General features: G+C 40.0%; 1 protein-coding gene and 3 non-coding genes across 4 annotated transcripts; 3 read left to right on the forward strand and 1 right to left on the reverse strand.

Annotated features, from left to right (window-relative positions):
* The first annotated feature begins 5302 nt into the window (after positions 1–5302).
* Positions 5303–5374, forward strand: trnap-ugg (transfer RNA proline (anticodon UGG)). Its single transcript has one exon. It is a non-coding gene; the product is annotated as a tRNA-Pro (tRNA).
* A 77-nt stretch (positions 5375–5451) lies between these two features.
* Positions 5452–5525, forward strand: trnai-aau (transfer RNA isoleucine (anticodon AAU)). Its single transcript has one exon. It is a non-coding gene; the product is annotated as a tRNA-Ile (tRNA).
* Positions 5526–5605: 80 nt separating this feature from the next.
* trnaf-gaa (transfer RNA phenylalanine (anticodon GAA)) lies at positions 5606–5678 on the forward strand. The gene has a single exon. It is a non-coding gene; the product is annotated as a tRNA-Phe (tRNA).
* Positions 5679–10169: 4491 nt separating this feature from the next.
* LOC135780063 (uncharacterized) lies at positions 10170–12227 on the reverse strand. Its single transcript, XM_065291005.2, has 3 exons — positions 12004–12227; positions 11613–11895; positions 10170–11468 (listed from the first exon to the last, which is right to left on the reverse strand). The coding sequence occupies exons 1-3, from the start codon at positions 12180–12182 to the stop codon at positions 10809–10811; spliced, it is 1122 nt and encodes a 373-aa protein (XP_065147077.1). The 5' UTR covers positions 12183–12227; the 3' UTR covers positions 10170–10808.
* Positions 12228–18334: the final 6107 nt, after the last annotated feature.

An 18334-nucleotide genomic window follows, 5' to 3' on the forward strand; every position in this document is an offset into this window, starting at 1 on the left:
CAGTGATTAAATAAAAAACCTACTTGCTTTGTGAAGGTAAAATAGAATTTGAAAGCTAGAAGCTGCCCACAAACTCTATGAGAGATAAAGAAGTGACTACTTGTCAATGGAGATTTCCACTTAAACCTTGTGGGATTTGAACCTGGGGCTCCCATAAAGGAGCATTAGTGCTCTAACCCATAGACTACAGAGGATGTGTAGAAGCTGGACTGCCAAAATCTGGTCCTGTGTATTGCTGCCTATGCTCAAACTGTTGGCTGGCTGGTACAGTCAGAGTCAAACCCACAAATACATGAAAACTATCAGATCAAAAGAAGATTTATTTTCTTCTTTCAAAACCCAAAGACACTGTTGGCATCTGCTGTATTATTTGCTAATTTTATGTCCAGGAATCTTTCTTAAATTGAAACTTACATGAATACATTTAGCTTGAAAGCACTAAATGTTATGTCCTGTACTCGATCTTAAATTTGATCTCAAATGTCCAGCAGAAACCTTAAGCCCACATCAGCTATGAAGACTGCTTTAGGAGACTTAGGACCAGTGATTAAATTAACAACCTACTCGCTTTGTGAAGGTAAAATAGATTTGGAAAGCTAGAAGCTACCCACAAACTCTATGAGAGATAAAGGAGTGACTACTTGTCAAGGGAGAATTCCACTTAAACCTTGTGGGATTTTAACCTGGGTCTCCCATACAGGAGCATTAGTGCTCTAACCCCTAGACTACAGAGGATGCGTAGAAGCTGGGTTGCCAAAATGTGGTCCTGTGTATTGGTGCCTATGCTCAAACTATTGGCTGGCTGGTACAGTCAGAGTCAAACCCACAAATACATGAAAACTATCAGATCTAAAGAAGATTTGCTTGCTTCTTTCAAAACCCAAAGACACTGTTGGCATCTGCTGTATTATTTGCTAATTTTATGTCCAGGAATCTTTCTTAAATTGAAACTTACATGAAGACACTAAATGTTATATCCAGTACTCTATCTTAAATTTGATCTCAAATGTCCAGCAAAAACCTTAAGCCCACATCAGCTATGAAGACTGGTGTAGGAGATTTAGGACCAGTGATTAAATTAACAACCTACTCGCTTTGTGAAGGTAAAATATAATTTGAAAGCTAGAAGCTACGCACAAACTCTATGAGAGATAATGAAGTGACTACTTGTCAATGGAGAATTCCACTTAAACCTTGTGGGATTTGAACCTGGGTCTCCCATATGGGAACATTAGTGCTATAACCCCTAGACTACAGAGGATGTGTAGAAGCTGGGCTGCCAAAATCTGGTCCTGTGTATTGCTGCCTGTGCTCAAACTGTTGGCTGGCTGGTACAGTCAGAGTCAAACCCACAAATACATGAAAACTATCAGATCTAAAGATTTGTTTGCTTCTTTCAAAACCCAAAGACACTGTTGGCATCTGCTGTATTATTTGCTAATTTTATGTCCAGGAATCTTTCTTAAATTGAAACTTACATGAATACAGTAAATGTTATGTCCAGTACTCTATCTTAAATGTGATCTCAAATGTCCAACAGAAACCTTAAGCCCACATCAGCTATGAAGACTGCTTTAGGAGACTTAGGACCAGTGATTAAATTAACAACCTACTCGCTTTGTGAAGGTAAAATAGATTCGGAAAGCTAGAAGCTGCCCACAAACTCAATGAGAGATAAAGAAGTGACTACTTGTCAATGGAGAATTCCACTTAAACCTTGTGGGATTTGAACCTGGGCCTCCAATACAGGAGCATTAGTTCTCTAACCCCTAGACTACAGAGGATGTGTAGAAGCTGGGCTGCCAAAATCTGGTCCTGTGTATTGCTGCCTATGCTCAAACTGTTGGCTGGCTTGTACTGGTGACTGCGTTGTGGTCACATGTTTCCCAGTGGCATGGCAAAAAGTAAGCAAGTCTTGGCTCATTGGTCTAGGGGTGTGATTCTCGCTTTGGGTGCGAGAGGTTCCTGGTTCAAATCCCGGACAAGCCCGTATCTAGCTTTGCTTCTTGATGCTGCTACACTGTAGTAAATTCATGTCAGTCTTGGCAGAACCATTTGGTCCATGGCCGGCTAGCTCAGTAATAACGCTAATAACGCCAAGGGTGCGGGTTCGACACCCGTACAGGCCAAGGCTTTTCTCTACATCCTATTGCTGACTGCTATATTGCTGTGATTTGTCATGAAAATTCCTGCCTGACCAACCTGTCTGGCTGAAATAGTTCAGTTGGGAGAGCGTTAGACTGAAGATCTAAAGGTCCCTTTTTCGATCCCGGGTTTCAGCATTGCAGGCCGTTTCCTGAAAGTTTGGCTTGCTGTGGTTTTGCTGACGGGCCCTGTCCGAGTGTCCTTTTCTCTGTGACCCAGTGGGTCAGGCACTAAGGCAAAGAGTGGTTCCATGGTGTAGCGGTTGGCACTTTGGACTCTGAATCCAGCGATCCGAGTTCCAATCTCGGTGGGACCTGGAATACTTTTTGGGTATCCAAGGGAACAGTGTTTCTTACCCCAAAACAATCCCCACGCCCTTTAAGCCTTTCTACCAGAGCACTAAAAATACTTCGTTACTGTACTTAAGTAGAAATGTCACATATCTGTACTTTACTTCGCTATTTAAATTTATGTAAACTTTCACTTTTACTCCACTACATTTTCTAGATAAAATGTATACTTTTACTCCGATATATTTCCACTAAGCATATTCGTTACTCGTTACTACAATATAAAATCAGAAGAAATGTGTGCAACCTCAATAAGGGAGGTTTTGCCGAATCAATGCTTCTAAATTGCATTACTCACGCTCCGCACACTCTATTTCACGCACACTCTATTTTAGCGTAGTGTTGCCAAAGGATGAGAAAGCACAACTGTAACTGCAATAAAAACACCTACTGGAGGACCTCCCGTTATCGTAATCGACCACCCCGATGATGAACAGGGTGAGAAAGCTAACGTTATACAACCCATGGCCGTATTTGTAAGAAATGTTTGTGTACATTGGAATTAAAGAATCCCGATTACCGAATAAAGCGCGTCTTATGCCTACCGAAAATCACTTACATTTTGTCATTTAAAAACTCCCCGTCCAACCTGAAGAATCACATCAAGGTACGTTAAAATAATAGTTATTAAGTAAAGTAACAATGTCAATGTGATTCAACATTAGTTATCATAAGCCGTATCAGATAATTATCTGTCTAATGTGATGGTTTAATAAACGTCAACGTTAACGTAACACCGCTGATTTTATTTAATTCACAGAGGACTCTCAACTGAAACACGCTTAACTGTTTATGATAACATTATAGCATAACTGCCGGCCGAATATTCCCTCCGGTAGGCTAATGTTAGATTGAGAAATATTTATTAAAAACTGCTATCAGTGGCAGGTTTGAAAGAAAGTGTTAAGGACTGTATTCACGTCTTCAAAAGCATCATACGTTTTGTCAAACTTGAGATTTCCTTTTATGTTAATTAACTCAAAACTCAGTGGTTATAGGATAATGTTGTGCTAATGTTATACATTGTGAATGTACGTTTGCATTGTTGATCAAAGTCACAGTGCTTTCATTGCCACACAACAAGTTGGCATTTTTTCTTGGAAGAGCAGATAACTTAAAGGGATACTCCACTTTTTTCAAAAACATGCTCATGTTTTGAAAGAAATAAGTTATTATTTATTTTTTTCATTTTTACCTGAAGTTCATACAAAAGTGAAATTTCTGCTTTTTTATTTGATGTCAGCTCTAAAAATATGCTGTTTGCTCTTTGAATTTAAGAGAATTGTGCCTGAAAAGTCCTGGAAAAAACAGATTTTTATTTGATGATTGAGATTAAGAAGATAATGGGAACCCTGAATATGCTTTACTATAAGAAAGCCACAATAAAGTTCACAATCTAAGTTCTAACTGTTTGCTTTAAAAAAAAAAAACTTTTTACTTCAAATACTTAAGTACATTAAATATCAGAAAATTACTTTTGATACTTAAGTACAGTATATAAGATACTTTAAGACTTTTACTTAAGTAATATTTTAAAAGATAACTTCACTTCTACCAAAGTCTTTTTCTAGTACAATACTTGTACTTTTACTCAAGTATTGCTTTCTAGTACTTTATACAACACTGAGCTCATGTGTACAGGCCAAAGGAAACACACAGCTCATATGTACAATCTGTACAATCAAATCCCGGAAGAGCCCTCTTTAGACTGATCCCTATGAGCTTTAACACACAACACCGCTGTGTATGGCAATCCTGGCAGGAAAGTAATGTCAACGAGAAACCTGCAAAGGACGTCAGAGACCTCTCAGCGACGCGTCCGCCTTTGGCCTTTCCAGGTCGAAACCATGTCCGAGTGGGTCCTTGTTTGTTAACCCCTAGACGATCCCCCTACCCTTTAAACTTTCTACCGGAGGGCTTGCTGTTTTAACAAGCGATGAGTTAATTTCAAGCAACACAATTGACTCAACCCGAAAAATGACCCAGGCTATTCAACCTACTCCCTCCTGGCCGGGAAAAGCACATCATCCTGGCCACTGGGCCTGGGTAGGTACCCTGAGGTGCCTGGAGCTATGAGACTTAAATATACAACCAGGCTAGTGATGCATGGTGTCCAATTTAGTTTACGGATGATTTATCTGAATTTTCTCCTAAAATTTAAATCTAAAATCAACACTTGGAAAATATGATAAAGACATGGCTTCTAAGATGTTACTTGACGTTACAACTTACACTAAGTATTGGGATGCCTTTTCTAATAAAGATGTTTGGGGTGACACAGTTGCCACCCCAATCAGAGCACAGCTGTCTCACAGCAAGAAGGTCCCCTGTTCAAGCCCTGGCTGGGTCAGGAGGCCTTTCTGTGTGGAGTTTACATGTTCTCCTTGAGTCAGCATGGAATTACTCTGGGCACGGCATTATTTGGTTTCCTTAAACAGTCCAGAAACAACACACACGTTGATCTATACACACACACAGAAACCGAGGGAAGGGCAATTTGACATCCCCAATTCACCTAACCTGCATTTCTGACTTTGCCAATAACCAGTTCTCGCCATGAATATAGCCATAGATGCTGAACTGGCTTTAATAGTAAATTAACATATTTATCTTTCAAATATTAAGAAATAAGCATGTACTAATATCGATAAGAGCTTATTTTGACACCAGCCCAACACTAGGGCTCATTGTGGCTAAACAGAGGAGCAGGACCCAACAGGCCCATCCCCAGGAACTGCTTGAGGAAGCTGGTGACTGCGTTGTGGTCACATGTTTCCCAGTGGCATGGCAAAAAGGAAGCAAGGCTTGGCTCGTTGGTCTAGGGGTATGATTCTCGCTTTGGGTGCGAGAGGTCCCGGGTTCAAATCCCGGACGAGCCCGTATATAGCTTTGTTTCTTGATGCTGCTACACTGTGGAAAATTCATGTTAGTCTTGGCAGAACCATTGCTGCTCCATGGCCGGTTAGCTCAGTTGGTTAGAGCGTGGTGCTAATAACGCCAAGGTCGCGGGTTCGACCCCCGTATGGGCCAAGGCTTTTCTCTACATTCTATTGCTGACTGCTATATCGCTGTGATTTGTCATGAAAATTCCTGCCTTACCAACCTGTCTTGCCGAAATAGCTCAGTTGGGAGAGCGTTAGACTGAAGAACTAAAGGTCCCTGGTTCGATCCCGGGTTTCGGCATTGCGGGCCGTTTCCTGACAGTTTGGCTTGTTGTGGTTTTGCTGACGGTCCTGAAGAAGTTTATTTTAATCTTTAAATGTGCATCATGAGTTTACCATTATAATCCAACTATAACTTTTTATTATGAAGTAGTTTACTATGCCTTATAAAAGCCATTTTTATTATGAAGTAGTTTACTATGCCTTATAAAAGCCATCTGTTGAAGTAGTTTACTATGCCTTATAAAAGCCATCTGTGTGGTGCCTTATATGTTAGATGTTTTAAAAGCCATCTGTGTTAAGAGTTATAAAAGCCATCTGTGTGGAACAGGTGTGTGTTGTCATGTCGGACACAAAGGGAATAGCCCAGGGGCAAATAGGAGGGGAGGAGGGAGCCAAAGCATATATATATCAGCCATGATGCCAGAAGAAGCCAGTGGATCTTGCAAGATCTCCTCACGGCTTTATTTCGCTAACAATAAAGTCCATCTTTGAAATCAAAACCTAAGACTGAAGATTGTTTTATTTGAAGAAAAAGAAAACCACAACATTAAAAGGAAAACCACAACATTTGGTGCCGAAACCCGGGATCGAACCAGGGACAATTTTGTGTGGTTGTAAGTGTAGCAAAATTGACAGTATACCGCTTAAAAGTGGTATATTTTATTGTTTTAGTTAACGACCATGTTGATGGAGGTGTAATGGTCCTTTGATTTGGGTATATAAGGTGATATCAAGAGGAGGCATACAAGGTTTTATGTATGAAAATATATGTACTCTGTGTGTCTGAATTTTGAGTGTGTTTGCAAGCTGCAGTGTGTGAGTGCGTGAGTGTGCTATAAACTTTGCATCTAGTGGGGGTGGTGCATGCGTTTCCCTTGGTCTGTCATTGTGGCTGAACAGGGGGGCGTAAGTGCTGTCTTACTGGGTGAAAGGTGAATGTTTGAATAAGCCTGATAAGGGATAAAGTATGATAGATAAGCCCTATAAATGAAGGGATAACTGTATGACTGAATTATACACCCTACAAATAAAGGGTTAGAGTATGCTAGAAATGAGCCCTAAACTATGAAGGGAGCCCAAATAAAGTAATAAAGGGATTGATATGAATGCTGAGTTATTATAGATTATTGAGCTAAAATATTGATGTATACTTTTGAAATTTAAGGTTTGGTCAAAACTTATTTTCTGTACCAAATATAAAAAGTTTAGGAAATGTAAAAGTTGGCTGATATTGTGGTTTGATATGTTTTGGATGTGAAAAAACCATTTAAAAACATTTTGAGAAACTGTGGGGATTTTGTGGCGATATATACTTAAAAGATAAGAACATTATAAAGTGTTCTGAGTACAAGAAAATTAGAGGGCTGGTGTATTACAAAATAAAGACATGGCAGGCAGTCCTGTTGAACTCTTGGGCGTAAAATACCCATTGAGTAAAGATCTCATAAAGCATCTCTCTAAGAAATGGCAAAAACGTACAAAAAGTATGGTTACCAGATGGCCAAAAGAGGGGACTTTTGATGTGGCATTGTGTGAGGAAATGGCAACATTGGTTAAAAATTACAAAACCAAAAATACGAGTAAGAAAAACAAAAAAAGAGAAGAAAAACATGAAAAGGAGCAAGAAGTGTTAGCATTGTTCAAAAAAGAAGGGGAATGTCTGCGTAAAAACTTAAAACAAGCCAAAACGCTGTTGAAAGACATGGAACAAGAAACCATGATTAAGGAACAAAAATATGCAGACCCCCCTCCTTATTTGACCTCTGAGGGTCAGTTTCCATTGCTCAAAGGAACTGTTGAAATTTTGGGTGAGATGCAGATGAAGGGAAATGTGGAAATAGACGATGAGGAGAAAGAGGAGGATGAGGAGATGGAACAAGTAGTAAGACCTAAAACTAAGCCAGCTATAAAATAAAAAAAGAAACAACACCGCAATTAGATTGTTACAAACAAGCACGAACAGCATTAGAAAAAATGAAAACACAGTATAAAATGAAAACACCAAGTGCAAAACAACCATATGAGCAGGTAGACACGGAAAAAGAGGTTATAAAAGAAAGCTTACCAGAAAAAGAAGAATCTGAAGAAGAATATTTGTTTGAGGTCACATGTGAACCGAGCAGGGAGGGAGAAAGAGGAGCGGAGTCCCTGGTTGATGAGGGAAAGTGGTCACGCGGGGAAGAAAAATCACTGAGACCATTAACAAAGCAGCTCCCCATTCTAATTAAAGGAGCTCAAGGTAACTACGTACCCTGGGGGTCACAGGACTTAGAAAACCTGGTCAACCGACTCCCGGACATCCACGAGGGGGCTGGTAAGTTCATCAGAATTTTGGAGGAAGAATTAGCTGGGAAGCTGATTGCAGTAGGAGACATCAAAGCCCTCCTAGCGAGAATTGTAGGGGGAGCAAAAACTGATCAGATCCTTCAGGACTCTAACTTGCACAGAGCCGTTAATTCCTACGATATGGATGGGATTGTTTTTGATGCATACCGTCCCGCCGTTTGGCGAGTTTTACGAACTGAATATGAAACCAGAATCGACCCCAAGGCACTGAAGGGGGAGGAACTGGGGGAAACAGAGAATCCCATCACTTATGTTCAAAGACAATTAAAGAGATGGAAACAAGAGACTGAGGGAGACCCCGAGGGGGACCCTTTAATGACAACACTTTTTAGAAATGCCATAGTGGATGCTATGCCACAGACTGTGAAAAGCAAACTAGAAGATGTGGTAGGTCTAAACTCTAAATCACACAAAGAGTTTTGTGACCACGTGTGTCATGCTGTGGATTTATTCAGAAAAAATGAACAAAAGCTGAAAACACAAGAGAAAGAACTGCAAAGAAAACTGACACAGTTACAGCTGGAAGAACTTTCAAATAAAAACAAGAGAAAGATTCAAGCCGCAGTACAGAAAGACGAACCCCACCAGATGTCAGTGATGGCTCCTGTGAATTCACCTCCACCAGCTGTCCAGCAGACTCCGCCCACAACAAACTCTCCTAATGCACACCAGACCCCTGTACCCATCATCAATGTATACGCTCAGCAGCCAGGGCCGATGGGGTGGAAAAGAAATCCACCTCAAGGGGACAGGAGAGGAGCGGGCAGACTTCCTGAAGTATCATGTTGGGGGTGCGGCGAGAGAGGACATATAAAGAGTGGTTGCCCGAGCAACCCTTGGACTCAGCCCTCGAGGGGAAGAAGGGGGAACAATTGGCAAAGGTCTGTGCGAGGTCCTGTGAACCCCTGGGTAGGTACAAACCAAGATTTTTAGAGATGCCCAGAGAATCCTATTGGGGAGAGACAGTTACCAATTTTAACCACTAATGCAAATCAAGAACCAATTTTACAGGTTGAAGTAGAAGGAAAAAGCATACCTATGGTGGTAGAAACAGGAGCGGTTTATACCTGTGTAAATTCAAATTATGCATCACATCTCCCCATGTCTGGCAAATTTGTAAAGACAATAGGATTCTCGGGACAAACACAGTTAATTCCAATGACCGCTCCGATTTGTCTACAAACTAAAAATAACCGTGTGACCTTACCCATCCTGATATCAAACCAGACTCCTATTAATCTTTTAGGAAGAGATGCATTGTGCAAATTAGGTCTTAAAATTTTGTGTTCAGCAGAGGGAGTGTATGTGGACATAAAAGGAACTCAAATGATGATCTCCGAACCAAAAGCTAATGTGTACTGGTTAGGACAGATAGAGAATGATGTGAAACAAGCATTTGATAAATGGGGTAAATTTATTAAAGCACAGATTCCTGATGCACAAATACCAAAATCACAGTTCCATTGTACAATGATGTATGACCCTTCAAGAAATACAAAACTTGAAACAAAATGGCAGGAAGAAACAAAAGGGAAAAAAATTCAATTGATTTCACATTCTATCATAATAGGTAAACAGGGAGCCGCTATAACCATAAAGGAGAATGACTTTACAAAGCAATGGTTCAATGTAGCAGATTCTGTACCACATATATCTTTATATGTAGGAAAAAATTGGAAAACAAAAGATATTGGGCCGATGCTAAGAAAGGCTACACAAAGTCAGTGGGAAACAACTGACAATCCATTGATTTTTAATTCAGCTGATAAAAACTACATTCAAATACTGTATGGAACTTCTTTGTTGGGTGTTCCTCAGGAAATCATGATTAATAAACAGGAACAAATTCAAATGATGTCAATACCTGAAACAGAGGAGAGTTTTTATGCTGAGTTATTACAAGATGTAGAACCACAAGTCCCAACAGAGCTATGGTCAAAATATGAAACAGATGTGGGTTTGGTAAAATCAGCCAGTCCAGTCAAAGTAAAGCTTAAGCCAAATGCATGCCTTCCTAGGAAAGCACAATACCCGTTACGCCCAGAGGCTGAATTGGGCATAAAAGATACTATTGAAGGACTAGTGAAAGCGGGAGTACTGTTTGAAACAAACAGCTATTGTAACACGCCAATTTATCCTGTAATTACAGTTTTTTACAATCGCTATGACAGTTTTTTCAATACATTTAACAAATTTCCTAAACTCTTAACACACCAACACACCTAAAACACACAATTGGCAAAACGGTTAATTTCATGTTCAAAATCACACATTGTAAACTAAACTCCAAAACTAATTTTCAAAATACAACAATCCACTAACACAATATACTATGTCTACAAAACAATGCAAACAGGTTTCAAAAGCAAATAATTATTCAAAACACTAACACGTGTTCTCTTCCAACTGAAACATTTAGTCAATCATAACACACTGACAAAAAAACAACTATCATCAGCTGAAATAACAGAAACTGCATTGCTTTATGTGTCAGATATGCCCTTGTACAACAGACAGTATATTGTATTGATCATAGAATGTGTTTTGCACAGTTTTTTGAACCCTCTCTGCATTTTTGTTTTGTTGGGTTTAGTAAATCCATGCATTTTGTTTCTTTTGCTGCAGAAATTCAATACAAAAAAAATGAATGACCATCTCAGAGTAGCTTTATAGAATGTACAGTTTATGAAAAAAATAGAAGACAGAAAAAGAGACATAATTGCTGCAGTAAAGACTTTATTTGCAAAATGACATTACTGCAAGATATTCAAACAGAAAAAGCACCAGAATAAAAAGTTATCTTCTAATCTGCCCGGTCTTCTGCATTTGGCCACATGTTCTCATCCACATCACACCTGATATCTTCTCTGGCAAGGCACCTTGGGAAGAATCTTTTTGCATGCCTTATCCACCCCTGGCAGTGTTCAGCTGTGATGTCTTGGCATGCAGCACCCATTGCATCCAGGAGGGTCATTTGGTCATGTGGACGATGGTCAAAAACCTTCCATCTCCAGGCTGAAAAAAACTCTTCAATGGGGTTGAGGAAAGGGGAGTAAGGGGCAAGGAAAAGGGACATCATCCTTGGATGGGCGTCAAACCAGGCTGTGACTGCACGGGAATGGTGGAATGCCACATTGTCCCATGTGATCACATATATTGCCAAATGGTCTCCCACCTGTCCCCTTTCTACTTCTGGCACCAGTCTTTCGTGTAGTTCTTCTAAAAATAGGAGAAGCCGGTCGGTGTTGTAGGGGCCAATCTCACATTTATGTAGGAGTGGACCGTTGTTGGAGATTGCAGCGCACATGGTGATGTTGGCTCCTCTCTGGCCCGGCACAGTGACTGTGGCCCTTTTGCCAATTATGTTTCTCCCACGGCGACGCCTTTTCGCCAAGTTGAAGCCAGCCTCATCAACATAGATAATTTCATGTGGGACTTGATTGGCCTCCAACTCCATGACTCTCTGAAAGTAATTAGACACAGTGTATGTAGGACTGTACTGTATATCTACTGTATGCACTACAGTAATGTACTACAAGTTATTAGAGTAGTTTACTGCAAAACACACTGTGTCTAGTACAGTAATGACTGTATTTCATAACCTTACCTGGACATATTGGTGACGGAGTTCTTTGATGCGCTCACTGTTCCTTTCAAAGGGAACTTTGTATAGTTGTTTCATTCGGACTCTGTGTTTAGCTAGAGTCCGAGAAATGGTTGTTATGCTGATTGCTGCAATGTTCGCAAAGACAAGGTTGTCCTCTACAACTCTGGACTGAATGTCCTTCAGTTTTATTTCATTGTCAGCAACTACTATGTTAACAATAGCTAGTTCCTGTTCTTCATTTAGGAGCTGTCCTCTGCCCCCTGAGGGAGGTAGACGTTCAATCCTTAGAGAGGCAAAATACAGTTACATATTAGAGCCTGGAGGCATACAGTCAATCTACTGTAAATGGTAAAAGTATTTACACTTTGATGTAAGAGAAGCAATATCCTACCTGTTGGTTTCTCTGAAAATACGGACAATGGATGCCACTGTGTCACGGCTGAGATTTGGCTGTACTCTTTCACCAGCCTCTCTGTATGATAGCCCATGGTTTATGACATGGTCAATGATAGTAGCTCTTATTTGATTAGTTACCCTAGCTCTGGTCCTTCTTTGAGCACCACCACGCATTCTAACTCCTCTCCCTCTAGCTTGCCCCACTCCTCTCCCTTGCCCTTGCCCCACTCCTCTCCGTTGTCCTTGCCCCACTCCTCTCCCTTGTCCTTGCCCCACTCCTATCCCTTGTCCTTGCCCCACTCCTCTCCCTTGTCCTTGCCCCACTCCTCTCCCTTGTACTTGCCCCACTCCTCTCCCTTGTCCTTGCCCCACTCCTCCCCCTTGTCCTTGCCCCACTCCTCTCCCTTGTACTTGCCCCACTCCTCTCCCTTGTCCTTGCCCCACTCCTCTCCCTTGTCCTTGCCCCACTCCTCCCCCTTGTCCTGGTACTCTTCTTCCTCTCCCTCGTGGAGGCATTTTTTCTTTCTTTCTTTCTTTCTTTCTTTCTTTCTTTCTTTCTTTGTGTTGCTCTATATTGTTCCTTTTACCCACAAGATCAGCCCACAGAGTCCTCTTTTATACCATATGGTCATGCGATTGAAAGAATCTCAACATCTTCCTAGATGGGAATCAGCTGTGATTTATATATTTGCATAACTTAAATCAGCTGTTTCTCAGTAACAATATAATAAAATACAGGAGATATATTTGTATTTCAATTCACAATATAAACAGCTGTTTAACTTGACTTTAGCATGTAAGGTTAGGTTTAGAACGTGGTGTTATCTGTTCTGACATACAGTGTTAAAGCATTGGTAAATTTGGCAGTAAAAATACATTGTTTTGGTCTTGTTTGAGCTTGTCTGTAAAAGAAGTTCAAGCATTTTAAATGTGTGTTAATTGTATGCATTTTGTGTTAAACCAACAAGAAATGTGTTAATTGTATAGCTTACATAGGTGGATGTAGTGCTAACTGTGTTAAGAGTTTTGAAAACTTGTTAAAAGTATTGAAAAAGGTGTCATAGCAATCGTAAAAAACTGTAAAGCAAACAAAAATAAATGGCGCCTCGTACATGACCTACGAGCAATAAATGACATAGTAGAGGATAGTCCGATTGATGTGCCAAACCCACACACTCTGCTAACAAATGTCCCCCCTGATGCCAAATACTTCACTGTGATTGATCTATGTTCTGCATTTTTCAGCATACCAGTTGCGGAGGAAAGTAGATATTTGTTTGCATTTACATATGCTGGTAAACAATATTCATATGCAAAACTACCACAGGGTTTTAAGGAATCACCCACAATATTTAATCAGGCACTTAAAGCTGATTTGGAAGATCTCATGATAGACAGCACTTTGCTGCAATACATGGATGATTTGATGATTTGTTCAACTTCACTCGAACAATGCCATAGAGACTCAATAAAGGTACTTACTAAACTAGCTCAAGGAGGTCATAAAGTATCCAAAACCAAACTACAATATTGCCAGCCACAGGTGGAATATTTAGGGCGGTTAATCTCATATGGCACAAAGGCCATAGCCCCAACACACCTGGAAGGCATAAGTAAAGCACCATTGCCACAAAAAGTAGGACAGATGATGACTTTTTTAGGGATGACAGGTTTCAATGCTGATTGGATAGAAGATTATGCAATCAAAACAGCACCATTGAGAGACATAATGAAACAGGCAGGGTTACAAAATCTAAATGCCCCCTTAATTTGGAATGCAGATGCATTAGCAGCATTTGAATTGATTAAACAGGAACTACAAAAATCACCTGTTCTAAGTACACCTGATTATACCAAACCATTCCACCTGTTTGTTGCCAACAGAGCTGATGGATATGCTTCTGCAGTATTAATGCAAGAAACCTGCAGTGGTAGGAAAAAACAACCAATAGCATACTATAGCACCAAACTAGACAATGTAGCACAAGGGTATCCACCTTGTTATCGACAAGGTCTTGCAGCAGTATTTCAGACATATGGAAAAGCATCTACAATAACTATGGGATACCCAGTTATCATATATACTCATCACAAAATTGCAGAATTAATTGAACAAGGGAAATTTGTTTTGACACAAGCCCGTACTTTGGCATATTCATTGCTACTAACACATCCAGATATTACAATTAAACGGTGTAATACAGTTAATCCTGCAGAGTTGATTCCTTTGGCTTATGAAGGTGAGCCACATGAATGTGTTGCTAACTCATTAGCATTCACCAGGTTACGACCGGATCTTGAATCTACTCCAATTACTGAAGCGGATGTCACATACTTTGTAGATGGGTCCAGTTTCAGAGATTATTTAGGAATTCACACTGGTTATGCAGTAGTGAAAAAAGAGGGAGAAGACTTTGTGCCCATACTGTCCCAATACTGCACTCAGCCATGTTCTGCTCAATTAGCAGAATTAAAAGCTCTTACAGCAGCATGTAAATTGGCAAAAGGACAAACAGCAAACATATTTAGTGACTAGGGGTGGGCGATAAACCGGTAGACAAAATTAACCGGTAGAAATTTGTCAACCGGTAGAGATTTTGGACTATCGTTTCTATCGAGGTTACGTGCCCACGTCACGCTCCTGTGCGTGTGGTCGCGAAAACGTAACGTTTGTACACGTATTTAAGCACTGCAGTTTTAAAACAAATTATTTTAAGCCATTGAAACACAGACAACAGATCTGTATGCGTGCGTTCTTACTGTGTGTCAGGAGCGGACAAGTCGCGCAACCGCTGGTCTTTCTGTCTGTGAGGAGCGCGCAAGTCGCGCGACCTCTGCTTATTAAGCTCGTGAGCATTTTTCCCGCTTTATTGGCCTTATATACACATATGCGTCAAAATTCCCGTCTTTGCAAGCATCATCATAAACACGACCAGTAAGGTCTTAAGAGAAAGTAAACAGCTAAAAGAGAAAGCGCATGTGTAACAGTGTATTGGATCCGGACTTTGGTCTTAAAGAGGAAGTTACCTAATTTTGCACCTGTCTGTCACTCGTGTTAATCAAACAGCATTGAGAAAAAAATATCTCGCTCCTGATTAAATCACTTTTCTACCTTAAATAAAAATATATATAGGCCTATACATACATGCATAATTATTTATTATCATTCTTATTGACTGTGTATCTTCAGAGAGCTTGAGTTTTGTTTGTTTTTATCTTCTTTCTATGCTTGTATATGTTTTTTGTGAGAATTATGAACATTTCTATGGTATTAAAGATTTAAACCTTATTAAAACATAAAAAACTCTACCGTGATACATATCGTTATCATGATATAAAATTAATCCTATCGTGATAGAAGATTTTGGTCATATCGCCCACCCCTATTAGTGACTATGCACACGGTGTCAGCCACTTTTTTGGGGCAGTATGGAAACAAAGAGGTTTTAAAAGAAGTGATGGAACTCCCATTCAACATGCTGAACAGATAGTTGAATTAATTTCTGCTATGATGTTGCCGAAAAGATTAGCCATTATCAAATGTCAAGCTCACAAAAAAGGCAATAATTTTGTCATCAAAGGTAATAATGCAGCAGATTCAGAGGCATAAAAAGCCTCCGGGTGTCAGGTGGCAATAATAGCTCCAGAAGTTCTTATAGAACCCAATCCAACCATAGATGATATTGCTCAGATTCAGCAACAGGCAGGACCGTATGAGCAATCTATGTGGCACAGAGAGGGGCTACAAAAGACTCTCAAAACATGTGGAGGTCTCATGAAGGTCACATTGTTGCACCAACCGCACTGTTGAATATTCTAATCCCAGATGCACATGGATTTGATCATTGTGCCAGAGCAGAAGTGATTAGGAAGATTAAAGAACAAGGGTATTGGTCTCCATATTTGTATGCAACTGTAGAGGAATTTTTGTCAACATGTGAAGTGTGTGCTAAATACAATGTCAGAAAAGGAATAACAACGCCAATAGGTCATATTCCGGTACCAGAGGGTCCTTTTAAACACTTGGTGATGGATTATGTGGATATGATCAAGAAAGTGCAGGGTAAGAAATATATGCTTGTTGTTATTTGTAGATTTAGTCGCTGGGTGGAAGCTGTACCGTCGGCTGACGAAGGAGCTGGGACAGTGATTAAATTTCTGACAAGAGAGGTTATTCCTAGATTCGGGATACCATCAGAAATAAGTTCAGACAATGGATCTGCGTTTATTCAAAAAACAGTAAAACAAGTACTACAACATTTAAGAATAAAGCAAAGATTGGGATGTGTTTATCATCCACAATCTCAAGGAATGGTAGAAAAAGCCAATGGGATCATCAAAGCAAAACTCAATAAAATATGTGCAAGTACTAAACTTAACTGGGTGGATGCTTTACCTCTAGCACTATCGCATGCAAACTAACAGAAATACACATCTAACACCGCATGAAATGCTTACAGGTCGACCTATGCCCGCTCCATATTGTAGAGGCCCATACTCGGGTCCTCCATTAGAACAATTGCAAATGGAATTAAGGTCATACATGAAAAAACTAACTGCTATCCATAAGGCTATTTATGTGCAGGAAAAAAGAAAGCAGTCGTGTGAGGAGACAGAGACCACATGCCCAATTGCCCCAGGGGATCACGTCTATCTGAGGGTATTCAGAAGGAAATGGAACCAGGCCAGAAGGGAGGGACCTTATAAAGTAGTGGCCGCTACCCCAACAGCAGTTCGAGTGGAAGGCAGCAACACGTGGTATCACTTGAACCACTGCACCAAAGCTCATACAGAAAAGCAAAAGACCGGAAAGGACAGCCTTGGAACGAACAACCAAGAATCATCGACGGATAAAAGCAATGAGACAAAAGGTGTGGCATCAGGAAATGACAATGGACAGAACACATCTGACAACATGCCTGATCCTCATATGCTTGTGGCCAATTCATGCTACGGACCACACACAACGACACCAACCGTTCAAGTTCAGAATCACACCACAACACCATGGACTCCAACACCTGTAACTCCGATTCTGAATCATACTTCCCTGTCATTAACTTCACCTGGAACAGCACAGATATTTAATCACACATCCTGGACATCAATTTCACCTGTCATAAAACAGACTTTGAACGATACATCCCTTACATCACCGTCACTTGCAACCACAAAGACTTTTAATCATACCTCCTTTCAGCCAACATCACTTGCACCAACACAAAATCTCAGTCACATGGCCCTGTCATCAACTTTACTACCCTTAACACAAACGCTCAATCACACATCCCAGCAATTGACTTTTGTACCCACAAAGGAACCTAGGAACAACACAATTGCAAATACAACTGAACTGACACTGAGTAAAAAACAAAGGAGAAACATTGAGGACGATTACAACATGTATGAAGAGGATATCCAACTAGATATTTTATGGGAAACGGCACAAAGTAATCAATGGTATGAATGGGCAACCTTTACAGCAACAGACATACAAGGAAAAAACTGCCTATTTTGTTCTAAATCACCTGCAAGCCAAGTAATACAGTTTTTCTGAATTGCTAAAACACTAAACCCCAATCTCTGAACCAAATTCATAGTGGCCTAAACCCATTTGTCAAATCATGAACTCTTTTTGCAAAATTCTACACACAAACTTCTCACTAAAACACACATTTCACACTGCAATGCACTTGTTTTATAAATGCTAAACACAGGCAGGCAAAAGTTGAACACAATTAAAACACTGTTATCATCGAGTAAACACAACAACTCAAAATTCTACACACTTTTATCTAATGGTATTTTTTACCAATTGTGTGAATTGGAAACAGTCTGAGAGGCAGATGAAGAGTATGAGGAAGAAAAGGACACCAGAGACGATGCAATTGACAAAATTTGCAGTTGGATTGCTGACTTTTACCAAAATACAAGTGCTGCTTACAGTAATATTGAAAACTTACTATTACTTGCAGTACTTACAGTAAAGTATTCGCTATATTCACTGAACTAAACTTGTGATTACAGTAATATAATTTTTTTTACAGTATTTGTCAAGTGTGTTGTTATGTACAATAAACATGTATTTCTGTAAGCAGATCTCCTAGATGTTGTGTTTTCCATTATTTAAGGTAGTGTCTAATGGATGCTTGTAGTGTTTTATATTCTAGACTTATGTGTGTATGATTTGAAAGCTTAGTTTGATTTTGAGTACAAGTGAAATGGTTTTGAAGCAATTGTTTGATTTTGCTAGAAGAGTCAGGGGTTTTGTGAATTTTGTTTAAAATTGGGATTTGTGTTTAAGGTTTTGAGAAAATGAGTGATGG

The sequence above is a fragment of the Paramisgurnus dabryanus genome, chromosome 19, assembly GCF_030506205.2.
Source record: "Paramisgurnus dabryanus chromosome 19, PD_genome_1.1, whole genome shotgun sequence".
Classification (NCBI taxonomy): domain Eukaryota; kingdom Metazoa; phylum Chordata; class Actinopteri; order Cypriniformes; family Cobitidae; genus Paramisgurnus; species Paramisgurnus dabryanus.

Excerpts from the sequence above, each read along its gene's own strand:
- LOC135780063 (XM_065291005.2), bottom strand. The coding sequence starts at position 12,182 with ATGCGTGGTGGTGCTCAAAGAAGGACCAGAGCTAGGGTAACTAATCAA. Across the intron at positions 11,896-12,003 it reads ATTTTCAGAGAAACCAACAG|GATTGAACGTCTACCTCCCT; the intron begins GTAGGATATTGC and ends TGCCTCTCTAAG. Across the intron at positions 11,469-11,612 it reads TCCGTCACCAATATGTCCAG|AGAGTCATGGAGTTGGAGGC; the intron begins GTAAGGTTATGA and ends AATTACTTTCAG.